Raw genomic sequence first — 26,570 nt, 5'->3', positions numbered from 1 at the left:
GAACCTATCACAGCCCCGCCCCCTGCCCTCCACCTCTCACAGCCCCGCTCTCTGCCCCTCACCTGTCACAGCCCCGCCCCCTGCCCTCCACCTCACAGCCCTGCCCCCGAACCTGTCACAGCCCCGCTCCCTGCCCTCCACCTCACAGCCCCGCCCCCGAACCTCTCACAGCCCCGCCCCCTGCCCTCCACCTCTCATAGCCCCGCTCTCTGCCCCTCACCTGTCACAGCCCCGCCCCCTGCCCTCCACCTCACAGCCCTGCCCCCGAACCTGTCACAGCCCCGCCCCCTGCCCTCCACCTCACAGCCCTGCCCCCGAACCTATCACAGCCCCGCCCTGCCCTCCACCTCACAGCCCCGCCCCCGAACCTCTCACAGCCCCGCCCCCTGCCCTCCACCTCACAGCCCTGCCCCCGAACCTGTCACAGCCCCGCCCCCTGCCCTCCACCTCACAGCCCTGCCCCCGAACCTATCACAGCCCCGCCCCCGAACCTCTCACAGCCCCGCCCCCTGCCCTCCACCTCTCATAGCCCCGCTCTCTGCCCCTCACCTGTCACAGCCCCGCCCCCTGCCCTCCACCTCACAGCCCCGCCCCCTCACCTGTCACAGCCCCGCCCCTGCCCTCCACCTCACAGCCCCACCCCCGAACCTATCACAGCCCCGCCCCCTGCCCCCCACCTCTCACAGCCCCACCCTCTGCCCCTCACCTGTCACAGCCCCGCCCCCTCACCTGTCACAGCCCTGCCCCCTGCCCCCCACCTCTCACAGCCCCGCCCTCTGCCCCTCACCTGTCACAGCCCCGCCCTGCCCTCCACATCACAGCCCCGCCCCCTCACCTGTCACAGCCCCGCCCCCTGCCCTCCACCTCACAGCCCCGCCCCCGAACCTATCACAGCCCCGCCCCCTGCCCTCCACCTCACAGCCCCGCCCCCGAACCTATCACAGCCCCGCCCCCTGCCCTCCACCTCACAGCCCCGCCCCCTGCCCTCCACCTCACAGCCCCGCCCCCGAACCTCTCACAGCCCCGCCCCCTGCCCTCCACCTCACAGCCCCGCCCCCTCACCTGTCACAGCCCCGCCCCTGCCCTCCACCTCACAGCCCCACCCCCGAACCTATCACAGCCCCGCCCCCTGCCCCCCACCTCTCACAGCCCCACCCTCTGCCCCTCACCTGTCACAGCCCCGCCCCCTCACCTGTCACAGCCCTGCCCCCTGCCCCCCACCTCTCACAGCCCCGCCCTCTGCCCCTCACCTGTCACAGCCCCGCCCTGCCCTCCACATCACAGCCCCGCCCCCTCACCTGTCACAGCCCCGCCCCCTGCCCTCCACCTCACAGCCCCGCCCCCGAACCTATCACAGCCCCGCCCCCTGCCCTCCACCTCACAGCCCCGCCCCCGAACCTATCACAGCCCCGCCCCCTGCCCTCCACCTCACAGCCCCGCCCCCTGCCCTCCACCTCACAGCCCCGCCCCCGAACCTCTCACAGCCCCGCCCCCTGCCCTCCACCTCACAGCCCCGCCCCCGAACCTGTCACAGCCCCGCCCCCTGCTCCCCACCTCTCATAGCCCCGCCCTCTGCCCCTCACCTGTCACAGCCCCGCCCCCTGCCCTCTCACCTCTCACAGCCCCGCCCCCCGCCCCCGAACCTGTCACAGCCCCGCCCCCCGCCTGGCCTCGCTCCGTCACTGCGGTTGGGGGGCGGGGCCCAGTGACGCGCCGAGTGGCGGGGTCACTTGCGGGCCAGCGGGCGGGCCCTGCAGCCGCGAGCCAAGGGTCTGCCCGCGCTGGCCAATCGCTGGGCGCGATGCTCATTCTGGGGCCTCCCGACCAATGAGGAGCGCGGATGGTGGCGTGGGGCGGGACGCCGCTGGGTAGGCGGGGTCGCGGCGGCCCAATAGGGCGGCGGGATCTTGGCGCCGCTCTGTGCCGGCCGCCCGCCTCTCTATGGTCGAGGGGGAGGCGGCGGCGGGTTCCCAAGATGGCGGCGGCGGCGGCTGGTTCGGGCACCGCGTCGGTCCCCAGCCCGGAGCCGCCGGGGCCGGAGGCGGGGCCGGGCCGCGCGCCCGAGGAGGAGCTGCCCGCGCTGGACCCGGCCGAGGTGCGCGCCCGCCTGGAGCGCAGCGCCCGCCAGTTCCGCAACCGCCGCAAGGTCCTGATCCGGGGGCTGCCCGGGGACGTCACCAACCAGGTACCGGGGGGCACGTGACCAGCCAGGTACCGGGGGGGGGGGAGCCGGGCACGTGACCAGCCAGGTAACGGGGGGGGGGGCGAGCCGGGCACGTGACCAGCCAGGTAACGGGGGGGGGGGCGAGCCGGGCACGTGACCAGCCAGGTAACGGGGGGGGCGAGCCGGGCACGTGACCAGCCAGGTAACGGGGGGGGGGGGGGCGAGCCGGGCACGTGACCAGCCAGGTAACGGGGGGGGGGGGGCGAGCCGGGCACGTGACCAGCCAGGTAACGGGGGGGGGGGGGGCGAGCCGGGCACGTGACCAGCCAGGTAACGGGGGGGGGGGGGGCGAGCCGGGCACGTGACCAGCCAGGTAACGGGGGGGGGGGGGCGAGCCGGGCACGTGACCAGCCAGGTAACGGGGGGGGGGGGGGCGAGCCGGGCACGTGACCAGCCAGGTAACGGGGGGGGGGGCGAGCCGGGCACGTGACCAGCCAGGTAACGGGGGGGGGCGAGCCGGGCACGTGACCAGCCAGGTAACGGGGGGGGGGGCGAGCCGGGCACGTGACCAGCCAGGTAACGGGGGGGGGGGGCGAGCCGGGCACGTGACCAGCCAGGTAACGGGGGGGGGGGGGAGCCGGGCACGTGACCGACCGGGTAAGGAGGAGGTTTACAGGCGAGGGGAGCAAGGAGCCAAATGCCCTGACCTAGCCCGGGGATGCGGGCGCTGGGCTGGCAGGATGAGCAATCGGGGAAGTTGGTCCGGGGGACACTTATCGTGGGCTGCACCCTGGAGAAGTGACGGGGCGTTGGACTGAAGAAGGGGGTGGAATGGGTGGAGCTTTCTCCTCTCTTTAGCTGCGGCAGTAAGGGGAGGGCGGCGACGCTCCGAAGATGCCAGGCGTTTGAGGGGGTGGGACGAGCCTCTCCCTTTCCCGGGGCCTTCTGGTGCCCAGCTCCCATCCCTGACTCCTAACCAGGGTCACCTGGATGTTCAGGTGGCTGCCACCTGCTTCCTTGTTGGTTTAACCTATAAAATGCCAGTTGCTGTCTCATGCAGTGATTAGAATCTGTCCTCTGAACAGCTCCTAGGTGACGCAGCAGTGAATTTGAATAGGCCATTTGTGCGGGTTGGCTTGTCTCTCTGTAATCTTTGCTCCCTCTCTGAGATGTGAGCTGATATCCTGTTCCTTCCACACCCACAAAAGTTGGACTTTGCAGCCTCAAAGCAGTTTACAAACATCAGCTAGCCCTCTCGACCCCTGAATTCACAGCCGAACTCTGAGTGCAGAGAGAAGTAACTTCCCCAGTGCATCGAAAGATAGCATTCGAACTCTTGAGTCCTTAAACATATACAGTCGTTAAGTTAAATAGTTCATTTGGGACTTGATTTGGGAGGCACAATAGCAGTGGATGTTTATATAGTGTGTGTAAGTGTGTTTGCTTCTTATCTGGCTGCCTTTATGTAGTCCACTCATGTCTCTCTGGAGTTGTTCACCTTTTCTCCCTCACTTTATTGGATAAAAAAATAGAAATCTGTATCATAGGCTGTGCCTATGTGGCATCGAGGGTTTCCTTCTAGACAAGTGTGTTTCTTGTCATTTAGTTGCTGCTTAGTTTTGACTCCTCAAACTGGCTCACAACAACTCTGGAAGAGGCGCAGTCTCCCTTAATCAGACTGATCTTTTCCAGTCCTGCTTAGGGGGATGGAAGTCTGTTTTGGCTACTCCGAGGTTTGTGCAAACAGCTAGATTTCCTAGGTCTCATTACCTGAGTATCTGGTTCTAGTGAGCCCTCAAATGCAGAGAGAAACTCGGTCAAATGCACCTAATTTCATAATGAAACTGGAAATGTTGCAATACCGATGTACAAAACAGAACATTTTCATGGTCATAAATCTTTGACAGGAATTGGGCTGAGTTTCAAGTTGATACAAAACCCGGAACTCGGTTGGTTCAGTGATATTTTGCATTTTCTCCAAAATCTAACATGGATTTAATCTTTGTCCTCAGCAGACCATCTCCTGCTACAGCCCCCTTGTTACTTCTTGCTATAAAAGCACCTTCCTTTCTGGTCCCTTTAGCATGCTGCACTTTCTATTAAGCTCCCTGGCTGTTAGGAAGGACAATGGGACTTTGCAGGAAATCCTTGTGAACACAGTTCTATTGTCCTTCCACAGAATGAACTCATCAGGCCAGCAGGTAATGGTTTGATCCCATGACCTGCTCTCATTGTTCAGCTGGAGCACTTGACTTCCTGCTGCTCTCCACTGGCTCCAAAGTGTGGTGGCCTGGCTTTCCAGAAGCACAGGTAATAGGGACCAGGAGAGACTGAGCAAGGAGCCGTCCCTCCGGCAGGTCTCTAGGCTTACCCTGGAAGGGGAGCACACTGTGAATGCCCCTTCTGGAATGTCTCCAGCAGCGCAGGTCTCCCTGGCATGCAGGGATGATGGATTGGGCCACAGAGACCCTCATGGGCTGATCAGCAGGCTCTTGCTCGTCCACTTCTGCCTGTGGGTTTTCTTGGAGGTAGTCAGTCTGGAGCAGGGTGCCAGGTTCCTGGGATCATAGAATCCTAGAGGTGGAAGGGACCTGGAGAGCTCAGGATTCTCGAGGATTTCTGGGGTTTGTTCCTTGCTCTGCCGTGGTGATGTGGCAGGGCCTCGCTCCCTGCACAACACGGCTGAGGGTGCCAGAGGAGGGCAATGCCTCAGGCGAAGTGGTACGTGGAATTGCTGCCCGGGGCAGCGGAGATGGTAACTCGCTGGCTTGAAGATGCGTCTCTGAAAGGAGCCGCGGGTACAGCTTGAGGTGGCTGCCTGCCCCGTGTGCCATTGGAACGGGCGTTCCTCCAAGGCAGGCCAGCTGGCCACATGGTGCTCCGGGCACGGCAGCGGCTGGGGTTGGCATTAGTGACAAGGTGCGTCTTGTTCTCACTGGATGGGTTTTATCCTGCTAAGTAACTTGGGTGCAGTGCAGACATCCCATAGCACGGATAGTGGGGGCGGGGAGCCTGGCAGGTCACAGGGTTCTGGGCTCCTAGTGGCTGTGCCGTGGGCCCCCAGGCTCTGTCCATTGCCTCTCAGTGGTGCGGATGGCTCCGAAAGCTGGCTGCCCCCAGCCTGCCCCTTCTGCCCGAGGCTCCGCCCCTTCTGAAGCATGGAGCCGGGGCAGGCCCAGGCCCAGCAGTTCTGGTGGCCATGCTGCTGTAGCCTGATGCCAGCCAGCAGAGAACATGCCCGGGGCTGCTCCCTGCCTGGGCTCTGCCAGCCCTTGCTCTCCAGCTGGTCTCCACCGCACTGACCTTGGGAACGAGAGCGCTGCATCAGGGATGGGCATGCCTGGGAACCTGCCTTCGGATGCCCTGGTGCTAGAGAAAAGGCTCCTCGTTTGCCAGGCAGGTCACTGCTGTGGCTGCTTGAGGGTTAACCCTGGGGTGTGGGAGGAGAGGAATCCCTTTTCTGGGGGCTCTAGGCTGGGGGACTAAAGAGGGGTACCAGGAGGCGGGAGTGAAGCCCGCCCATTTGGTTCTGAACTTTGTGACTTACAAGCCCCAGGCCGGAAGTAGCAGCAAGGGCTGCTTGTGGCTTTCAGTGGAGCTCCCTGTTCAGATGCCAGCCGCAAGTCTTGCCTGAGCCTTCACTGTGCCTGCAGCTAGAGGGAGCAGTTAGCAAGCAGTCCTGGGAAAAGCTGGCTAACGGGAGCCGTTTGGTGTGCTCCGTATGTCACCAGACCTGCCCACGCACTGCGGAGCCAGGAAATACCAAGACCTCTGGCTCTGCTGGAATGTGGCTGTGAAAATTAGGCTTGTTTCTGGGGTTAGCTCTGCCACTGACGGATTCAGCTCTCCTTGGTTGCGCTGTTGCCCTTTTCCACTGGAGAATTCTGCCATGAGGTGCAGGGTCCTGCCTGGCTCCAGACAGTCTGCCTGTCGGTCTTTGTGGGAGCCCCTTTTCCAAGCCACATGGCAACCCTTTCTGAATGGAGCCACGCGGCTGGCCTGGTGAGCGCTGCATGCTCCGGCCCCTGGCGTCTCCTGTGGATCGTCGTCTTCCAGGCCGGAGCCTGGCGGGGGCAGGTGGTGCTGCCCTTTGGGGCTGTGGTGTCTCTCCCCCCCAGCAGCTGACTTCTCTTTGGCTTTGTCTACGCAGGAGGTTCACGACCTGCTCAGCGACTACGAACTGAAATACTGTTTTGTGGACAAGTACAAGGGGACTGGTGAGTAAGCGTCTGCCCCCCCCCAAGTGAGATCCGACTGGCCAACCTCGCAAAGATGCCAGGGAGCAGCGGTGGCCCAGCCCCCTCCGGACGCTGGGCGAGTGAATGGGGGGGGCGACTAGGCCACTGCCCGGCAGTAGTCACAGAGAGACTCGACTAGTTGCTTTCTGCACACACACACCCCTGCCTCTGCCCAAGGGGGGAGCAGGAGCCGGTGCCGGGGGGAGGCAGAGGCACAGCGGGGGACTGAGAGTGAGCCAGGAATCAGCTGTCCTGGCTCGCACCTGGGTCCCCTCCCACCCCCCGCTGCACCTCTGCCGGGCCAGGAGCTAACCCTGCTGCAGCTCTGCAGTCCCCCTTGTCGACCCATCGGCGGAACCTCCATCGACTACTCGATTCCCTGATTAAAGGCCATTTAACGTCCCTAGAGGGACTGGTCCTTTCCCAGTCCAGGACGGCAGGGCAGCTCCTCTCTGGCCAGGGGCTTACGCTGGGGTTTCATTTCTAGGAGGGCTGATCCGCCTTCTCTGGCCATACTGGGAACCGTCTGTGGGTGGGGTCTTCCTCCGCATCTGCGCAGCGGCTCCAGTGAGCCAGGGGCTGGGTCCCTAGTCGGCAAGCTAGGCGCTGTAGGGCCCGCCGTGCCGTGCCGTGCCGTGCCGTGCCGTGCCGTGCCGTGCCGGCTGCATTTCACCGCTGCTCTGCCTCCCTTGCCCAGCCCGTACGGCTTGGGGGCGGAGCTTGCTGTGGTGCTGGGCCTTTCTCCATCCCTCAGTGTCAGGGCTTGAGCCGCTCGCTGCCATCGTGCTCTGGGCGTCACGGGTGATCCCTGGAGAGCCGTTCCCACCCCCGCCCGCTGGGCCATTGTCAGGAGCAGGGTGTGGGTGGGACCGTCGGCCGTCCTGGCAGAAGCCGCAGAGTCCTCTCGGGTCCTGTCTTAGGGCCCCGAGGGTCTCGTGCCAGGCCAGGACTTCTGCCTTGTGCCAGAGGCTGCCAGCATGGGCGTGAGGCATCTGCTGGGCCGGCGCTGCTGTTAGGCCGCCCTGCGGGGAGCTGAGCCCTCCCTCTAGAGCCGCCTGCGGCTGACCCCTCTCCTCGGCCGTGGGGTGCGGCTCTGAGCTGGGGCGGGGCCGGGGGTCACCTCACGTCTGCTTGCAGCCTTTGTCACCCTGCTGAACGGGGAGCAAGCCGAGGCGGCCATCAGGCAGTTCCACCTGAGCAAGCTGCGGGACAGGGAGCTCTCGGTGCAGCTGCAGCCCACGGACGCCCTGCTCTGCATCGCCAACCTGCCCCAGCTCCACACGCAGCAGCAGTTTGAGGAGCTGGTGCGGCCGTTCGGCAACCTGGAGCGCTGCTTCCTGGTGTACAGCGAGCGGACGGGCCACTCCAAAGGCTACGGCTTCGTCGAGTACATGAAGAAGGACTCGGCGGCCCGAGCCAAGTCGGACCTGCTGGGCAGGCAGCTGGGCACGCGGACGCTGTACGTGCACTGGACCGACGCCAGCCAGCTGACTGCAGACCTGGTCCATTCCAAGTGCCTGTGTGTGGACAAACTGCCCCACAGCTACAGCGACCTGGAGGAGCTGAGGCGGGTCTTCTCTGCCCTCTGTGCCCCCACCTTCTGCCAGGTGAGGCGCCTCCCTCCTGCTCGCACCGCTGCCTCGCGCCGTGTTGTGGGGCCGGGCCCGGGGCTGCACTAAAACCCTAACCAAAGGGTCTGCTGGCGAGGTTTACCCAGGCCCCGTGCCGCCCGCTCTGGGGTGACCGCGTCCGTGCTGGGCTGTGGCCGGAATCGTTGTAACACGGTCCCACCCCGAAGGGCCATTCGTGGGGCAGCCAGCCCTCTTCCTGCAGACGGGCCTCGGTGCGGGGCGGGCTGTCCCTCCGACGCCTATGGGGAAGGGAGGAGCCAGCGTCAGAGGGGGAGGCGCCTGGCTGGCTGAGCTGGCCAAGGCAGTGAGGGAGGGGTCTCCAGACCCTGGCCCTTTGCTAGGGAAATAGCCCGTGCAAACGTGTGCAGAGTGGCCTTGGGGCTGTCCCCTAGAGTGCAGCTCTGCCTGGCTCGAGGCCTCTAGCTCGTCCCTCCGGTCCAGGCCTTCCCGCGCCCGGGAGCAGCCAGGGGGTCACGCTAAGCGCTTTTCCCCGCCGCAGTTTGGCAGAGCAGAGCTTGGGGAGGCGAGCGGGAGTTTCAGAGCTGGGCTTTCCACAGCCGCCTGCTGCAGTGCGGCCCCAAAGCCCACCCTGTCCGCTGAGTCCCTGGCTACGCCTGCTCTGCTCAGCCCGGCCTGGGGCTCCAGGAGAGGCCACTGTGTGTTCTCGGGGTTCAGGCCTGAGATCCAGGCAGGCTCCGTGTCAGGTTGGGGGCGGGGCGGGGGGCTGGAAGCAGCAGCCTGCAAGGTCTGAAAGCCCCTTGTGCTGCCCATCCGCGAGCACGCAGGGCCCGGCCTCTCCCTGCTGCGCTGAGCCGCCTTCCCGCCGCCTTGTCTTTGTAGCTGGCGTGCGGCCAGGACGGGCATCTGAAAGGCTTCGCGGTGCTGGAGTACGAGTCGGAGGAGATGGCCGAGATGGTCCAGCAGGCCACCGACGGCCTGGCGCTTGCTGGCAGCCACGTCCGCGTCTCCTTCTGCGCCCCAGGCCCTCCCGGGCGCAGCATGCTGGCCGCTCTGATAGCGGCCCAGGCCACGGTAAGTGCCGGTCCCATGGCTTCGGCCTGTTCAGACCCCCGGCGCCGGGCCCACGGAGCTTCCTCTTCCCGCCACATGCAGAAAGTGTGCCCCAGGGCGGGGGCTGGGGGCGTAGCGTGGGGTGCGATGGGCAGATGCTGGCTCCCCGGTTACTTTAGGTGTCCCTGGCACTGTCGAGTGCCACTGATGAACGTGGCTCGGGGGCCGGGGGGGCTCGGGGGAGGGGCCAGGGGAACTCGGGGTGGGGGGAGCTCGGGGGCCAGGAGGCGCCCAGCGGAAGGTGGTTGGGATCCGTACGGGGCTCACTCCGGCCCATTGACAATCCCACTCGGCGCCGTCCCTCGTCCGCCTGTCGCTGGCCCGGTGCCCCCATGCGACTCTGACGTCGGCAACTTTGTTCAAGGCACTGAATCGTGGGAAGGGGCTCCTCCCGGAGCCAAACATCCTCCAGCTTCTCAACAGCCTGGGGAACCCGGCGTCCCTCCAGCTCCTCCTCAACCCCCTGCTCCACGGGGCCGTTGCGGGAAAACAGGGTAAGAGCGAGGAGTGGAGTGGGGTGGGCTGGGGCCCCGGGAGGGATGCCCAGAGAGCTGGGCTCCCTCCGTGCGACCGCCAGCAGGCGCAGTAAGTGGAGAGGCCTGTCGTGGCCGAGAGCAGGGCACGGGGCGCGACGGAGCCTGTTCAGCCGGCCAGTGGCAAGGCCGGGCCTGCAGCCCTCCCCACGCTCAGAGGCCGGCCGGCGGCCGCGGAGCCCAGTGTGCTCGGGGTGTGCTCCGTGGGAACCCAGGGGCTCAGTGCTCCCCGGCACCTTGCCCTTTCCAGCGTCCGTGGCAGCGCCCCGTTCGTGTTGCGTGGCGCTAGCCCTGCGGCGTGGCGGACCAGGCGCTGTCCCGCCAGGGACCTGTGGCCCTGCCAGCACTGACAGCTGGGATCAGGACGGTCTCTTCTCTCTCCAGGGCTCCTGGGCGCCCCCCCGTCCATGCCGCTCATGACCAATCCCGCCCTGTCCGCGGCTCTTCTTCAGCTGGCGCTCCAGAACCAGACGCAGGCTCAGCAGGTACGGGGGGGTGGCTCCCAGCCCCAGAGCAGCCTGTCCCTGGCGGCCCCCAGGAGGCGGGGTAACCGGCTCCAGTTGCTTGTCTGAGAGCCCCCGAGCCTGCTGCAGCCCAGCACAGAACCAGGGACTTGTGGGCTGAGCAGGGTGGCGTCCGGCAGCACCGCCTGCTTCGGGGGAGCTGGGGGGAGGCCGTTTCCACGGGCCTGTCTGCGGGGGAGACTTGAGGGCGCAGTGACCTCGTCTGCAAGGGTTGGCCTTAGGTGCTGGCTCGAGCCCCCCGAGAACTGAACCCAGCGTCTGTGCTGCATCTGCTGCCCTTCGCTCTCCCCCCCCCCCCCCGGAGGCTGGCGAATGCTCCCCCGGCTGGCACTAGCTCCCCTCTGCTTCTTCCACCTCTCTGGCTCACGCTCTGTCTCGCTTTGCTGTCTGCCCCAGAAGGCATTGCTGGGGAGCTCCCTGCTACTGCCGACCCGGGTCTGGCTGCAGAACAAGGAGAACCAAGCCGTGGTCCATGTGAGTGGCCTGGCTGTGTGCTGTGAAGACGCAGAGCCAAATGCACCTGGGGCCTCGTCCCAATGCCCCTTGTGCGTTGCCCTTTGGGGCTGGATTGTGGCCTGCAGAGCGTTGTGTGTGCTGCGCTGCCCTGGGGGCGGACCCACAGCGGCCGGGACGAGGCCCTAGACCTGTTCACAGGGGCAGCTGCAGGTGGCTTCAGCCTGGCCGTGGCTCTGGGGGCAGGGAAGTCTCCAGCCTCCCCACCCTCCAGCTTGGTGTGGGGCGGGAGGGAGCTGGGGATGGCCCTCATCCCGCCAGCACCTGGCTCGGGGCCTGGGGAAGGATGTAAGGGGGCTCAGAGCACTGCCCCAAGAGCTGAGCAGCTCCCTGCCTCTGGGTTCCCAGATGTGCCGCTACCTGCGCTGGGCTTTGCCCCAGAGGAGCATGGGCTGAGCTGGCCCCGGCTGCGATCAGCTGGGGCAGCCGGAGTTCTGTGCTGCGGAGGAGGTGGCGTGGCAGGGCCCCGGCCCTGAGCTGATGGCTAGGACGCAGGGTGGGCCGAGCTGGCCCCTCACCTCTAGTGGCTGGAGGGGGGGGGCGCTGCATGGAGGAGCCGGGTGTCTGTTTTCCCTGGTTGATCCGTTTAAAGAGCTGTGACGCTGGAGGGATTGGTGCGAGGGGGAGTTGGGCGTGCGAGGGGGAGTTGGGCTGGACGGACAAGCAGCAGCTGAGGCAGCGGAGAGACCCCGCGAGCGCCTGCACTGTGCTTGCACTACAAGCCGTGCCATGGTGCCTTCTGTGTGCACGAGCCGTACTTGGCTTGCTCCGGCCAGCGGTGCTTCCAGACCTGCTTCCTGGGGAAGTGCTGGCTAGAACGGCCCTTGCTGGCCGCACGGTGGCTGGAGCAGGCCTCGGTGGCCGGAGCTCTCCTCTCCAACACCTCCACCCCCGTGGGGGGGTCCGAGAACCGCGCTTCCTTCGCAGGGTCCCTCTGCGGGGGGGCCGGGCTGAGACCCTGCCCCAGGGGCGTTCCCGGAGGGCGGGGCGCCAGGGGAGACGCGCTGGCAGTGCTTTCGAAGGGCTCGAGAGCAGCAGCGCCCCCACCGCTCCAGGCCCCCCAGGATGCACCTGGCTTTAAAACCACTCGCCCGGCTGCTGGCCAGTGGCTGGCTTGTTGCCACGGAGCCTGGGTCTGGTGCTTCCCTAGTGCCTCACGCCGCCGCTGTGCCACTCGGTCCCGCCGCTGCCCTCCGGGCTGAGCAGCGCCGCTCGAGGCACGTGCCACGCAGCGCTGCCCGTTGGAGCCCAGAGCCCCCCTCCCCCGCCTGGCTCCGCGGTGCCTTCGGCCTGGCCTGAACCTGCCTCTTGTTTGCAGAAACCCGGGCTCCTGGGGGACTCTCCTCTCAGCTCGCTGCAGCACGGCTCCTTGGGGCTGGCGGCTGCCCCGGCTCCGCCCGGAAGCTCGCTGCTGGGAGACCTCGCCTCAGGTAACCCGGCCCAGCGGCTCCGGAGCCGGCTCCTGCTGCATGTGCCGGGCCTGGGCAGAGCTGCGGGCCCACTGCTGGCGCGGCGCTGGCTTCGGCATTGGGGGGAGCCTGGCTTCCAGCCACGGGCCTGCCGGGGGCTGAGACCCCTCTGGCCTCCGGGGAGTAGGAGCTGCTGGCAGAGGAGGCTGCCCCGGGTGCCTGGGTGCCAGCCCAGCCGTTCTCTGGCTCCGCTTCAGGCCTGGGTGACTGTTAGTGACACCGTCCCCTCTCCCAGGTGGGCCTCTGCCTGCGGACGTGACGCCGGGGCACGGGAAGTCGCCCATCCTGCCGCAGGGGGGCGTGCCCCTGGCATCCTTCCTGGCACCCATGGGGGCAGACCGGGAGAACTCGGCGATGGGCACACAGGGGCCCCCGATGACCACGTCTCCTGGGACCCCGCCAGGCCTCACCCCCTCCCTCCTGGGCCCTGTGAAACCAAAGCAAGTGGAGAATGGGGTAAGGAGAGCGGCCGTGTCCGGAGCCTGCCGGCTGGGCCCCTAGAGGGCGGTTCTTAAACTTCTTAAGACTGAGGGACACCGAACAACAATTTTTTTCTGAGAAACACCAAGAATTTTTTGTTGAGGGGAGGCGGGGGGGAAGGGGTCGGGGGGAAGTTGAGGAAGTCACCTGCCCCTTTAAGGGGGGCCATTTTGAATCCTGTTCTCCTCGTGGCGGAACGTAGTTTAGGAAACACACTGCCTTAGAGCAGGCGCCCCCGTCCCTGCCTGCCGCTGCCGGCTCCGCGCCCTCGGGTGTCTGCCGCGAGGCGGGGGGGAGGGACGCTCACCACGGGCCCCTCGCACCCAGAGCCTCGGGGGGCTCTCCAGTGCAGGGGGAGCCTCCGCCTCAGGGGCTGGATCCAGGCAAGCCAGGGGCCGCACCTGGGCCTTGGGTTCCCCACCCCTGGTCTAGCGCTTCCAGCCTCGTCTGCCCTGGCAAACAACCCAGCGGTCTAAACGGCTTGTGCTCCGGCCTGCCGGCCTCCAGCGGCCCTGATCCTGGCTCCTTCTCCCCCAGGTCTCGCTGCTGGGAGAGCCGCCCAAAGACTTCAAGATTCCTCTCAACCCCTACTTAAACCTGCACAGCCTCCTTCCCGCCAGCAGCCTGGGAGGTGAGCGAGGAGCCTGGAACCGGACAGACGCCCTCGCGTGCCCCGAGGGACCTGTCTGTGCTGGGCTGCCCCGCGGCTGGGCCCCGTGCAGGAGAAGCCGGGCTAGGCCCCTCCTGTGGCAGGCGGTGCCCTTGGCAGGGCAGAGGGATTGTCCCTCGAGGGGGTGGGGGGAGGACTTCCGGAGGCTGCACCAAGCGCCCAGTTGAGCACCTAGGGCTGCCAGCCTGGGACCAAGCACGTGGCTTCTCAGGCTCCGCCACCGGGGGAATGGCAGGTGCTGTGGGGGGAGGGCGGGGGGTCTCTGTGTGTCTCTCATCCCACATGAGGGACGTTGGCACCTGTGTGTGGCCGCGGGGGTGGGGGGCAGGCTGCGCTGGAGACAGCCCTCGCCCGCAGCAGTCATGGGAGCCAGGAGCTGCCAGTACCCTGCCACGTTCCCACCACGGGGGCTCCACTCCATGGATGGCAGGACAGAGGGACAAAGGAATCCGTTGGCGGGGCGCGTTGCCTGGCGGCCGGGCTCTCGGGGACTGGCCCTCTGGCAGGCACGCGGTGCCCAGGGGAAGGGAATCGCTGGGGTCTGAGTTTCTAGGCAGAGCTGCCTCTCCCTGGGGGCAAGGGGCCGGGCATGGGACAGCCTGGGGCAATTGCCTGCCCTCGGCTCTGCTGGGCGGCCGGGGTAATGCGGACGCTCTCTGCAGGTGGTGCCAGTAAAGCGTTCCACCCGAAGGCTGGCGTGTTGGGGAGCGTTTCCAGTCCCCGACTCCCACAGCCCGCCATGGCCGACCCGCCCGGGCTGGCAGACAGCTTTGCTTTCGACTATCCGCCGGTAAGAGCCTTGGGCAGGGCCCAGCGTCCGCCCAGCCCTCTGGGCGTCCTGCCTCCTCCCTCCCTGGCGCCGCCTGCCTCTGCAGCCTCTGCGCCTCTTTCTCCTGCAGGACGCGGGATCCCGAATGTACGCCCCGGCGAGGGACCCCGTCCTGGGCGCGTTCGGACACAGCAGGCACAAGGTGAGGGCTGCTGGGAGCCTGTGGGGCTGGTCTTAGCGCAAGCAATCAGGCCATGAGCCTCCCTCTGCCTTCCCAGGTCTCCCTTCTCGGCCTGGGGCTGTGGCCTGCAGGTGGTGGGGTTCACTGGAGGAGTCGCTTTTGGGGTGTGGGGAGAGCAGCCTCCCCAGGGAGCCTGGGTGGGTGGAGGGGCATGCGTCAGGCTGTGTGGAGCAGAGGCCTCGGGGGCGGCCTGTCCTGTGCCCAGCTGAGCACGAGGAGGTGTCGCGTCCTTTGGCTTCCCGGGGGCACCGATTGACTGGGGCTGCAGAGCTGAAAACTGCAGTGTGGGGGCTGGGCCCCGGCTCAGGGGCCCTGGCTCCAGCCCTGCACTGGAGCCCAGGAGCTCAGCTGAGCTGCAGGGCCGTAGGTGGGACGTGGCACTGCGGCTTGTGACTCAGCCACGTCTCTTCCAGGTGGCTTCATCTCCTGGATTTGAGCGGAGCAGCCTGGGGCCACCCCTGCCGCCGTTCTACTCCGGCTCCCCCACCTCCTACTTCACCAGTGGCCTTCAAGCGGGGCTGAAACAAAGCCACCTGAACAAAGTGAGGCCTCGCTCCTGTGGGCTGGGGGCTCCTGCTCGCTTGGGGTGCCAGCCGATTCCCGGCCAGGAATGCCCCGGTCCCGGCCTGCAGCGGCTTCCTCGTGGCCTGGGTGGGAGGGTGCCTGTGTGCTGTAGGGCCTTAGCCCCAGCCTGGCGCTGCCACCACACGGAACCCTCTGGCTGTGGGCCACGCCGGCCCCTTGAGACGCCCGCGGAGTCAGGGTAGAGGTGGAGTGCGAGTGTGGTGCCAGCAGAGCAGCCGGTTGCGGCCGCGGGGTCGTCTGGGGGAAGGGCCACGTTCCCTACCCCTGCTGCAGCCTCGCTCTCCTGAGGGGCCGGGGGGTGGTCAGGGTGCAGGGTGCTAGGCCCCTTGGGGGAGGCAAAGCCTTGGCTGGGTCCTGCTGGTGGAAGGCAGTGAAAGCGCAGGGCGCCGGGGGCCAGCAGCAGGGCTGTGACCCCCCCCCCCCCCACCCCTCCCATATCTCTTCCAGGCCGTTGGGATGCCACCTGTGGGTCCCGGAGACAGCATCCTGGGCTTGGGACCAAACAGCCACTCCCAGGGCTCCCACTCCAAGGTGAGTAGCTCTGGGGACGAGGGCAGAGCTCTGAGCGCCCTGCCGGTCCCCTGACACCTCTCCCCGCTGTCTCTTCCAGACGCCCATCGGGGGCCAGAAACGGGCCTTCTCCCACCTGCTGCCCAGCCCGGAGCCCAGCCCGGAGGGCGGCTACGTCGGACAGCACTCTCAGGGCCTGGGGGGGCACTATGCAGACTCCTACCTGAAGCGGAAGAGGATATTTTAACCCCTCCCTTCTGAAGCACTCGTCCCTTCTGCCTGTAAATCTTGTACAAACTCTTTTTTACCAGTAGTCTGGATTTTTGAGGTTTTTATGTGTGAAAGACTCGGCTTCTCTGAGCCTTCCTGCCGGGGATGGGCCTTCCCAGAGCTGGCCCCCTGGGGCCACAGCAGGCGGGAACCCTGTGATCCCTTCTGCCTCCTGCCCGCTGTGCAGTCTGCTGTGTTCTGATTGCAGTAACTGGGAGCCACGCCTGAGTGAGGACAGTAACTCCAGGGAGACGTGTGTTCCCTGCCTTAAGCCGCTGCTTCTGAGAGCGCAGCGGAACCGGCTCCAGCAGGCCCCCTGCTTCAGGAGCATGGTGGTTCCTGGCAGCGCAGAGGCTGGATCTGCCTGTTCCCAGTCCCCCACCCCGCTCAAAGCCTTCTGAGCTGTGTCTGGGATGCAGCCCCCCGAGGCCCTCACTCGCCTCTGCAGGGTCCTGGGGTGTAACCCCTCGACGCTGCCGTTTTCCTCTGTTTGGTAATGAGATTGGCGAGCTGCCTTTTAATCCCTGCCTTGGGTTTTATTTCCTTTTGTAATTAGCTAGGAGCCGGGATCTGGGCCCATTGTAAAGTCGCTGAGCCTGGTCCTTCCGGTTTTTAGTTTCTCCCTCCGGGGCATGAACTTTGCTTCTAGACTTTTTTTTCTTTTTTTTTTTCTTTGTTTGGAGGGTGTCCAAGGGTTCCCTGGGCTCCTGCTGTGCTGAGCTTCCCCTCCTGGGGACCAAGCTTGGGGCTCGCCTGTGGCTTAGTGGGACTGGGCATTCAACCAGTTGCAGCCTCTTTGTTTCGCCTTAACTTCAGCTGAGCCGCTGTGGCAGGCAGGCTGCCCGCAGCCCGGGGCATCAGGCCCTTAGCTCTGTGCTGAGAGCGGAGTGGCTGGCTGCCTACGACCTGAGCCACGCAGTAGTGCGGCAGGATGCAGAGCGGGGTTTCGTCTCCACCGTGGGCAGGGGGCCACGCTGCTTCCTCACGGGAGGGCTGGTGGGCCTGTGTGGACAGAGCCCCCCTCTTGCTGGGGCCTTTTATCAAGTTGTGTGTCTGGCTTGCTGTATTGGTGGGACTCCAGGCCTGCCGGCGCTGGGCATCGCCTCCCTCAAGTAAAGAGATTTAGATCAAGCCTTGTCCCTTTCTTCTATGCGCTGCGCAACTGTGCCCCCGAGCTGGCCCGCTGGAGCCGCACCACGGCCTGGGCCCGGAGCCACTGGCCTGGGCCCGGAGCCACTGGCCAGAGAGGCTGCTCTGCGAGCCCGGCTGGCTGCCTGTCAGTGTTTCTCAGGGCCTTGGCCACCACCCGCGCAGGCTGGGGCATCCAGCCAGCCACCCCTTTGGCTTTCTGTTCCCAGGTGGCCACAACCCCCCTCGCTCCAGTGCTGCCACGTTCCGGCACCCGACCCCCTGGCTCCTCTGCATGGCAGGGCAAGGCCCGGGGTCGGCCAGCGCCCGTGTGGCTGAATGCAGCCGGATTCCCTTCCCGCCCCGCTCCCCCCAGGCCGGGCCGCTGCCCCTCGTGCTCACGGGGCCTGGCCTGGCCGCGCGGGGACTCGCCCCCGGGACCGGGCTGGGCAAGCGCCAAGTAAAGGAAAACCGGGGAAGAGCTTCGCGGGCCGGGCCTGATCCGTACCCGGGGGGGGGGGGGGGGGGGGTTAATGGGAGGCAGCAGCTGCCCGAAAGGCGGGGGGGGGGTCGGGGCACCAGAGCAGGAACCCGGCCCCTGCCTGGGGGTCTGCGGGGGGCGGAGCTAGGACCCGCCCCGCCCCCCCCCCCCCCCGCCGCTCGTGGGGCCCCGGGGGAAGCGGCAGCAAGACCCGGGTCGCTGAGGCGGCTTCTGGCGCCGGCCGGGGGGGCGTTTGCAGCTGGGCCCCCCCCCCCCCCCCGGCCTGAGCCCCTCGACCAGCAACAGGCCCCGCCCCCGCCTGCTGCACGTGGCCGCCGGTGACCTCCGACCCCAGCCGCGGTCACGTGACGCCTGTCATGGCGGCCTCCGTGCCCGGCGCGGCTGCGGCTCGGTGGCTGCTGGGGGCGGCCGGGGGGCTGCGGCGCTGCCCGGCGCGGGGCTTCCGCACGGCAGGTGGGCGGGGCCGGGGGCGGGGGGGCTGGGAGGTGTCGGGGGGGGCTGCCCCCCCGCCCCGCAGAGCCTCTGCCCGGCCCCGGGCTCCCGGTTCCCTTCGGCCGCGTCTCGGTCCAGTGGGACGAAAGGCCCCGGGAAATGTTCCAGCCCCCCCCCCCCACCGGGCCCCGCCCTGCCGGGAGCATCCGCAGCAGCTCGGCCGAGGCTGAGCAGGGCCTGGCCTGGGCGGGGGCCGGACAATCCCTGGGCCGCCTCCCCCCCCCCCCCCCCCATGCTCAGGTGCTGCCCCAGCCAGGGGTGAAACTTCAGTTCCTGTCACATCCCCCCAAGGGGCCCTCGGCCGGGGGCTTGTGGGGCGATACCTGTAAGAAATGCGAGTGAGGGCAGAGGACTGGGGGGGAGGGGACTGCAGGAGTCAGGACGGGGGTGGGGGTGCGAGGGGGGGGCTCAGGACAGAGGGCTGAAGGGGTGTGGGGGGAGGGGACTGCAGGAGTCAGGACGGGGGTGGGGGTGCGGGGGGGGCTCAGGACAGAGGGGTGTGGGGGGAGGGGACTGCAGGAGTCAGGACGGGGGTGGGAGTGCGGGGGGGGGGCTCAGGACAGGGCTGAAGGGGTGTGGGGGGAGGGGACTGCAGGAGTCAGGACGGGGGTGGGGGTGCGGGGGGGGCTCAGGACAGGGCTGAAGGGGTGTGGGGGGAGGGGACTGCAGGAGTCAGGACGGGGGTGAGGGTGCGGGGGGGGGGGCTCAGGACAGAGGGGTGTGGGGGGAGGGGCTGAGGCAGTCCCAGTTGCTGCCAGGTTTCCTTACTTGGCGGGTGGGCAGGTCCCTGCCCTGCTGCTCCTGGTCTCTGCGCTGCCACACGGGAGCTGGCTGCATGAGGGCTCTGGGGCTGGGAAACCAGCAGTGCAAGAGCCCCCTGGCTGCTCCCCCAGGGCTGCCGGCTGGTGCCGGAGCAGCACCTCAGGGCACACGGCCTCCCTGTCGCCTGGGCTCAGGCTGGGCTTGGGGACTGGGGGCTGCTGCCAGCTGAGCTGCAATCTGTTTTCCCAGTGGCATTCCGGGTGGAAGACGAGGGCTGCACAGCAGAGCCCGTGGGCGCCGTGTGAGTCTGAGGATCCAGCGAGGGACCTGCACTCGGGCTGTCTCGCTGCCAGCGCCTTGGAGGGTCTAGGCCTCGCCGGGACGCGCTGCCTGCTGGGGCTGCCGGACGTGGTCCAGAAGGATGCGGGGTGGTTGTGGGCTGAGCGCAGCGCTGGGGGCAGGACGCTGGGTTCTAATCCCAGGGCTGACACCGGCTCCTGGGGCGGCCTCTGGCAAGTCACTTGCCCTTTGTCCCTGGTCAGACAAAGGAGGATCGTGTCTGCCTCCCTTGCCAGGCGGGCCAGAGCCTGGGGCTATCCAGGTGATACTGCCAGGTCCTGCTCCTGCCCCTCTCAAGGGGGGCTCAGAGAATGGGGCAAGAGTAGCAGTGTGACCAAGAGGGTGCAGCATTGGGCTCGGGAGACCTGGGTTCCATGCCTGGCTCTGCTGCTGACCTTGGGCAAATCTCTGGCTTGCTCTTTTCCTCGGTTTCCCCTCTGTCCCATGCGTAGCATGAGCCTGACCTGCCGTGCTGTGCGACGTGCGGCTGGCCGGTGCTGTGCATGGCATGTGGTAATGCCTGGCTGGACAAGCACCAGGATTGCTGCAGGGGTCAATGCCCTCTGGCCTGCAGGCGGCTCTGGCCTCGGAGGTCTGCACTGGTCCCCTCTCCCCCGGCTCCCTTCACTCTGCTCACCATCCCGCCCAGCCCTCGAGCCCGTGGCTGCAGGTGCCAGGAGGCCTCTGGGAAACCCGGATCCCAACACCCCCCCTTTCCCTCCTTAGGGTGAATGTGGTTTTCATTGACCGGTCCGGGCGCCGGGTCCCTGTGCAGGGGCGCGTTGGGGAGGATGTGCTGCGCCTGGCCCAGAGGCACGACATCGAACTGGAAGGTCTGTGCCCCCGGGCTGGTGGGAGAAGATTGGGGGGCAGACAGCTGGGGGGGCAGCCTGACCAGAGACTCCCTGGTCCCCTGCTGCTGCCAGCATCTCACCTGGCCGCAGGAGCACTTGGCGTCTCTTCTCAGCACCCCCCATTTCCCTCCCCACTGTGTTTTGGGGGTCCCCTGAGGGATTTCAGGGTGCAGGGGGCAGGGCTGGGCTGAGCGTGTATCTCCCCTTGACTCATGGCTCCTCAGCTCACGGCCCCCCTGCATCCCCCCACAGCTGAGGCCCAGGATGAGAGGGAGACCCACGAATCCAGAGGGGGTCGGTCCATTTGGAGCAGGGCCCTGAGCAGCCAGGCTGCGGGAGGGTGTTCCAGAGCTGGCAGGATGGGGAGGGGAGCTGCCCGAGGGAGCCGCCGGAGGCGAGGGACATGTGGCATCTTGTTAGTTCTATGCCCTGCGTTTACTGGCACGTGGCTGGGCTCCCTCTTCTCCGGGGGGGCAGCTTAGGCACCCCGGCCCTGCCCACAGCTGACTCTCCACTCCTGTTCCCAGGAGCCTGCGAAGCGTCCCTGGCTTGCTCCACCTGCCACGTCTACGTGAGCCAGGAGTTTGTGGACAAGCTGCCCGTCCCTGACGAAAGGTAACAGCCTCTGGGGGCCGGGGCCTGCACGGCCGGGTGCTCCACGAACCCAGGCGCGCGCCCGCCCCTCCCCACTGGCCAGAGCAAGGAAGAGTGATCCCCATGGTGCAGGCGAAGCAAATGGGCCCAGACGCGCCAGGCTCCAGGAGTTTCCCTGGCGAATGTTCATTGGCCGTTCTGGGGCCGGGGCCGCGTGGGGGGGAGTGGTCGGGGGAGGGGTTCTTCCTTTTCCAGCAGTTGGACTCGAACCCAGAGCCCCGGGGCCCAGCCCCTTCCCCTTCCCGCGGGGGCCCCCCGGCTCAGCCTGTGCAGCGTCACCCGACCGGCCTTTCCTAGGGAGGACGACATGCTGGACATGGCCCCGCAGCTGCAGGAGAACTCCCGGCTCGGCTGCCAGATCATCCTCACCGCAGAGCTGGAGGGGGCTGAGTTCACCCTGCCCAAAATCACCAGGAACTTCTACGTGGACGGCCACGTGCCCAAGCCCCACTGAGGCTGGCACGCTCTGTGGGCGGGGCCTTCCCGGAGCTCGCAGCAAGGGCGGCTGGAGCGGTCGGGGGAGGGGTTCTTCCTTTTCCAGGCCCGGGGGCGGCTCTGGGCTTCCTCCGGGGCCAGAGCAGGGTGGGGAGCGGCTGGAGCCCCCTCCACAGTGGAGCACGGGGCGGAGGAGAGCGGGTAGCACAGCCGCTGCTCCTCTTCTGCTCCAGGAGCTGGATGGACGCGGCAGCGCAAGAGGGGCTGGCGAGGGGCACGCCGCATGCTCAGAGGCAGGAGCTCAAGGTTCCTTGAGGGGCCCCGAGCGGCTCCTTCGCGGGGCCCGCCTGTGCCTCGCTGGGACCCCGGACTCTGCAGCCACATTTTTTTTTATTAAAAACCTCACTTTGTACAACAGGCTGCCCTGCTCATCCCTGGCCCCAGGCCTGCGGCCGTCCCCTGGGGCAGGAGGGAGCCCGGAGCCCCTCGCTTTCCAGCAGGGGCCCGGACCAGCGAGGGCCAATGGTGGGAGGTCTACCCTGAGTCTGGTGGGGCCAGCCCTGCTGCTGAGGGGCTTCCCGGCGCCTGGAGAGAGAGCTGGCCGACCACGAGCCTGGGAGAGCGAGGGGGCTGCTAGATCCTGCTCCCACTCCCTGACACGCAGCCCCCTGGAAACACTCAGGGGCCGGCCAGGCTGGTGCTGGGAGAGCCCAGGGCTCCCCGTGAATCGGCGCTAGACTCGGCAGGATGCGTAAGAGGAGCTGCCCTGCCGGGCGCCCCAACTGTGGGACCCGATCTCCGCAAGAGCCAGCGGCCAGGTTCGGCAGCCACACGCCTGCCCAGCTGCTTACGTCTCCCCTCCATACCCCTCCCCTGTCTTCCTGACAGCCTGCTGGTGTGTCGCTCCCCAGAGGCGGCTGCCCTGTAGGGGTGGGCAGTGCCCCTGCCCTTTGGAACATTCAGCACCCTCCTGAGAGGTGGGCTGGATTCTTCTGTGGCACCATCTCACCCCCCTGGCAGGACGGGCTGGAAACAGGAGCTGGAGGGGGGGGGGGTCTGATCAGCTTTGGGGGCACTTGCAGCGTCTCCTTTCCCCCTGCCTGGGGAAGTAGGAAGAATCCAGCCCCGGGAGCTCTGTAGCCAGCCCTTCTGCCCAGGGACTGCGGGCAGGGGTCTGAGACCCCCCCAGACTCTCCATAGAGGGCCTGGATTCCTGAGCCCCAGGGGTTCACCCAGCAGGAACCAGGCCATCCCTGGGAGATGCTCAGCCTCCAAGGGTGCCACAGTGCCGGGAGGGGGAGGGGGAGGAGGAGCTGGAAGCCAGAGCCGGGCCTCCACTGTTCACCTTAGAACCGGAGACAAAAGCATAGGAAGAGCCCTCGGGAGGCCAACCCCCATAAACCAGCCCAGCCAGGGCTTCGAAACCTCTAAGGATGGAGATCTCCCCCCTCGGGAACCCAGCCCAGGGCTCCCCCACCCCCCAGGGAAAGAGCGTGTCCTGATCTCCAACCTAGACCTGCCCCACTGCAGCTTGAGCCCATTGCGCCTTGTTCTGCCACCTGCCCCCGAGACCAGCCTCTCGCCAGCCTCTTTGGACCCCCCTGCAGGGAGTTGCAGGCTGCTCTCGAATCCCCCCTCGCTCTGCTCTTCTGCAGACTGAACAGACCCAAGTCCCTCGGCCTCTCCTCGTCCGTCCTGTGCTCCAGCCCCCTCAGCATTTTGTCTGCCCTCCGCTGGACCCTCTCCAATGTGTCCACGTCCTTTCTGTAGTGGGGGGGCCCAGAATTGGACACAATACTCCAGGGCTACGTCTAGACTGGCAGGATTTTCCACAAATGCTTTTAACGGAAAAGTTTTTCTGTTAAAAGCATTTGCGGAAGAGCGTCTAGATTGGCAGGACGCCTTTCCGCAAAAGCTCTTTTTTCAGAAAAGCGTCCATGCCAATCTAGACGCGCTTTTGCGCAAAACAAATCTGAGCTGTCTACACCGGCCCTTTTGCGCCAAAGGACTTTTGCCCGAACGGGAGCAGCACCGTATTTCCGCAAGAAGAGCTGATTTCAGACAGTAGGAGTCAGTGTTCTTGCAGAAATTCAAGCGGCCAGTGTAGACAGCTGGCAAGTTTTTCCACAAAAGCAGCTGCTTTTACGGAAAAACTTGCCAGTCTAGACACAGCCCAGATGTGGCCTCCCCAGAGCCGAATGAAGGGGAATAATCACTTCTCTGGATCTGCTGGCAACGCTCCTCCTAATGCCCCTAATATGCCATTAGCCTCCTTGGCTACAAGGGCCCCCGTCAACTCGTCTCCAGCTTCTCAGCCACTGTCACCCCAGGACCTTTTCTGTGGAACTGCTGCTTAGCCTGTACCAATGCTTGGGATTCTTCCGTCCCAAGGGCAGGGCTCTGCACTTGTCCTTGTTGAACCTCATCAGGTTTCCTTTGGCCCAATCCCTGGAGCCTGCAGGTGACCTAAAACCCCACCCCAGGCCCTGTTCACCTGGGGCTGCGTCTAGACTGGCATGATTTTGCACAAATACTTTTAATGGAAAAACTTCTGTTAAAAGTATTTGCGCAAGAGAGCGTCTGTACTGGCAGGTGCCTTTGCGCAAGGTGCCAGTGCAGACGCTCTCTTGCGCAAGAAAGCTCCAGGGGCCATTTTAGCCATCGGGCTTTCTTGTGCAAGAAGTTAACTTGGCAAGAAGTTACTAGCGCAGGAGGGCTTCTCCCTGAGCGGGAGCGTCGCAGTATTTGCACGAGCACCACTGATTTTGTACAGTACAAGGCCAGTGTTCTTGCGCAAATACTGGCGGCCAGTGTAGACAGGCGGCAAGATTTTGCACAAAATCCTGCCAGTCTAGACGCAGCCCTGGAGTATTATGGGAGGTCCCATGGCCCACAGATCTCACCAGAGCCTGGGCAGAGGGGGCCAGAAACAGGAACTTGGCCAGGGCGCTGCCCGCACAGCCAGGAATCACTCCCAGCACCACTGCTGCAGCCTCAGCTCCCCTGGCTGCCCGCCCAGCTCCCAGGCCACGGACCGGCCCGCCCAGCAGGGAAGGGAGTCTGAGCAGGTTGTCCCCAGCCTAAGCAGACCAGGACCCCAGGAACAACTCCGGGAGTCTCCGTCCCCACAGCTGTGGGTCAAGGGCCACTGACTGAGGGCAGGGAATGGCCCCGACAGGGCCCTGCAGCTGGGTGTTGGGGGATTAACCCCCTATTGGCACTCACCATCCACAGCCAGAGCAGCTCTGGACGTGGGGGTGAGGGACTGTCCCCCCCAGGCTTGGCTGGGGTGGGACCCACTGCTGTGGGAGCAGCTGTGAGCTCCTCGGACCGCCCAGCTGCCCCAGCTTGAGAGCCAGACAGGGCCCCACATAATGGGGCAGATCAACATTCCCCCCAGCTGCAAACCCATTGCTGCTCCCCCCCCAAAGAGAGCAACACCCCCCCCCCCCAGGCCAAGAGCCAGCCCAGGCAAACATCTGTCTCCTTCTACCCCACATCCTGGGGGGGGGGGGGGGGGGAGCGACCGGGCCAGGCGTCACCCCGCTCCCCCTTGCAAACCTTCCCCGACCAGGACAGGCTCCAGCCTCCTGCTAGCCCGGCCCGGCCCGGCCCGGCCCTTATAGGGCAGGCCCCGCTGCCCAGCTGTGTCTAGTTACCCCCCATCCCGCGTCCTTGCCGGCTGCGGCCCCGGCCCGGCCCGCCCGGCGCATGGAGGGGGAGCTGTTCCTGGACGGGCAGCCCCCGGATTTCTCCCTCCTGCAGCAGCTGCTCTTCCCGCCCTGCCTGGAGCCGGAGCCCCGCAGCCCCGCCCGGACTCTGGCCAGCCCGGGCCAGGGAGCCAGGTCAGCCCGGGACGGGGGAGGGGGGCACTGGAGATCAGCTCCGTGCACCTGGCCCGCGGAGAGAGGGGGATCCGATTCATCCCCCTGCACCTGCCCGTGGGGACAGGAATCCGGATCAGCCCCGCGCACTTGTCCCCCGTGTGTGTGTGTATGGGGGGGGGGTGAATCCGGATCAGCCCCGCGCACTTGTCCCCCGTGTGTGTGTGTATGGGGGGGGGGGGTGAATCCGGATCAGCCCCGCGCACTTGTCCCCCGTGGGGTGGGGGGTGAATCCGGATCAGTCCCGCGCACTTGTCCCTATGGGGGGGAGGGGAGAATCCGGATCAGCCCCGTGCACTTGACCCTATGGGGGGGGGAGTAGAATCCGGATCAGCCCCGCACACTTGTCCCCATGGGGGGGGGGGGGTGAATCCGGATCAGCCCCGCGCACTTGTCCCCATGGGGGGGGGGGTGAATCCGGATCAGCCCCGCGCACTTGTCCCCATGGGGGGGGGGTGAATCCGGATCAGCCCCGCGCACTTGTCCCCATGGGGGGGGGGGTGAATCCGGATCAGCCCCGCGCACTTGTCCCCATGGGGGGGGGGTGAATCCGGATCAGCCCCGCGCACTTGTCCCCATGGGGGGGGGGGTGAATCCGGATCAGCCCCGCGCACTTGTCCCCATGGGGGGGGGGGGTGAATCCGGATCAGCCCCGCGCACTTGTCCCCATGGGGGGGGGGAGAATCCGGATCAGCCCCGCGCACTTGTCCCCATGGGGGGGGGGAGAATCCGGATCAGCCCCGCGCACTTGTCCCCATGGGGGGGGGTGTGAATCCGGATCAGCCCCGCGCACTTGTCCCCATGGGGGGGGGGGAGAATCCGGATCAGCCCCGCGCACTTGTCCCCATGGGGGGGGGTGTGAATCCGGATCAGCCCCGCGCACTTGTCCCCATGGGGGGGGGAGAATCCGGATCAGCCCCGCCCCGTGCACCTGCCTGCGGGCTGGGCGCGAGCTCCAGCGCTGCTTTGGGCGGGCAGCTCGCGAGCCGCAGCCTCCCGCTGTCATTGGCCGGGGCCGCGGGCGGGATCCGAGCCCGGCACCCGGCGGGGGAGGGGCAGGCCCATGGGGGAGCTGAGGGGAGCTGCCCGGGGGGAGGGGCACGAGGAGAGGTGGGCAGGCTGGGGGCAGAGGGACAGGAGCTGCCCCGGGGGGAGGGGTGTAAGGAGGGGATCACGGGGAGGGCTAAAGGGGGGTCAGGCTGAGGGGTACAGGAGCTGCCCTTGGGGGGGAGGGGTCAGGCCGAGGGGGAGGGGTACAGGAGCTGCCCTTGGGGGGGAGGGGTCAGGCCGAGGGGGAGGGGTACAGGAGCTGCCCTTGGGGGGGAGGGGTCAGGCCGAGGGGGAGGGGTACAGGAGCTGCCCTTGGGGGGGAGGGAGGGGTCAGGCAGAGGGGGAGGGGTACAGGAGCTGCCCTTGGGGGAGGGAGGGGTCAGGCCGAGGGGGAGGGGTACAGGAGCTGCCCTGGGGGGAGGGAGGGGTCAGGCCGAGGGGGAGGGGTACAGGAGCTGCCCTTGGGGGAGGGAGGGGTCAGGCAGAGGGGGAGGGGTACAGGAGCTGCCCTTGGGGGAGGGAGGGGTCATGCCGAGGGGGAGGGGTACAGGAGCTGCCCTGGGGGGAGGGAGGGGTCAGGCCGAGGGGGAGGGGTACAGGAGCTGCCCTTGGGGGAGGGAGGGGTCAGGCAGAGGGGGAGGTGTACAGGAGCTGCCCTTGGGGGGGGAGGGAGGGGTCAGGCCGAGGGGGAGGGGTACAGGAGCTGCCCTTGGGGGGGGGAGGGAGGGGTCAGGCCGAGGGGGAGGGGTACAGGAGCTGCCCTTGGGGGGGAGGGGTCAGGCCGAGAGGGAGGGGTACAGGA

At 66.7% G+C, this 26,570-nt stretch overlaps 2 protein-coding genes across 6 annotated transcripts; both read left to right on the top strand.

Moving 5' to 3' along the window:
* Positions 1-1,902: 1,902 nt before the first annotated feature.
* LOC102455864 (ribonucleoprotein PTB-binding 1) lies at positions 1,903-16,799 on the top strand. 5 transcript variants are annotated; one of them, XM_075917778.1, is made up of 15 exons: positions 1,903-2,185; positions 6,315-6,381; positions 7,540-8,009; positions 8,874-9,065; positions 9,469-9,598; positions 10,022-10,122; positions 10,561-10,635; positions 11,993-12,104; positions 12,379-12,599; positions 13,161-13,254; positions 13,956-14,083; positions 14,193-14,264; positions 14,717-14,845; positions 15,336-15,419; positions 15,499-16,799. In XM_075917778.1, exons 1-15 carry the CDS (start codon positions 1,976-1,978, stop codon positions 15,643-15,645), a joined length of 2,232 nt encoding a protein of 743 aa, XP_075773893.1. In that variant the 5' UTR covers positions 1,903-1,975; the 3' UTR covers positions 15,646-16,799. The 5 variants fall into 5 exon arrangements, with proteins under 5 accessions (XP_075773893.1, XP_075773892.1, XP_075773894.1 ...); XM_075917777.1 differs by having other exon boundaries at positions 10,558-10,635; XM_075917780.1 differs by lacking the exon at positions 1,903-2,185 and adding an exon at positions 3,959-4,474 and having other exon boundaries at positions 10,558-10,635.
* An 810-nt stretch (positions 16,800-17,609) lies between these two features.
* On the top strand, positions 17,610-21,251 carry FDX2 (ferredoxin 2). Its single transcript, XM_075917787.1, has 5 exons — positions 17,610-17,751; positions 18,802-18,853; positions 19,618-19,724; positions 20,273-20,360; positions 20,697-21,251. Exons 1-5 carry the CDS (start codon positions 17,655-17,657, stop codon positions 20,851-20,853), a joined length of 501 nt encoding a protein of 166 aa, XP_075773902.1. The 5' UTR covers positions 17,610-17,654; the 3' UTR covers positions 20,854-21,251.
* The last annotated feature ends 5,319 nt before the right edge of the window (positions 21,252-26,570 follow it).

Source organism: Pelodiscus sinensis, unplaced genomic scaffold (genome assembly GCF_049634645.1).
Source record: "Pelodiscus sinensis isolate JC-2024 unplaced genomic scaffold, ASM4963464v1 ctg101, whole genome shotgun sequence".
NCBI classification, from domain to species: Eukaryota; Metazoa; Chordata; order Testudines; family Trionychidae; genus Pelodiscus; species Pelodiscus sinensis.
This window is presented reverse-complemented; position numbering and strand designations above follow the sequence as displayed.

Bases quoted from the DNA above. Each gene is read 5' to 3' on its own strand.
- FDX2 (XM_075917787.1), top strand. From the start codon at position 17,655: ATGGCGGCCTCCGTGCCCGGCGCGGCTGCGGCTCGGTGGCTGCTGGGG. The intron at 17,752-18,801 runs GTGGGCGGGGCC...CTGTTTTCCCAG, and splicing joins GCGGGGCTTCCGCACGGCAG to TGGCATTCCGGGTGGAAGAC. The intron at 20,361-20,696 runs GTAACAGCCTCT...GGCCTTTCCTAG, and splicing joins CTGCCCGTCCCTGACGAAAG to GGAGGACGACATGCTGGACA.
- LOC102455864 (XM_075917777.1), top strand. From the start codon at position 1,976: ATGGCGGCGGCGGCGGCTGGTTCGGGCACCGCGTCGGTCCCCAGCCCG. The intron at 10,123-10,557 runs GTACGGGGGGGT...TGTCTGCCCCAG, and splicing joins ACCAGACGCAGGCTCAGCAG to AAGGCATTGCTGGGGAGCTC. The intron at 14,084-14,192 runs GTAAGAGCCTTG...TTTCTCCTGCAG, and splicing joins TTGCTTTCGACTATCCGCCG to GACGCGGGATCCCGAATGTA.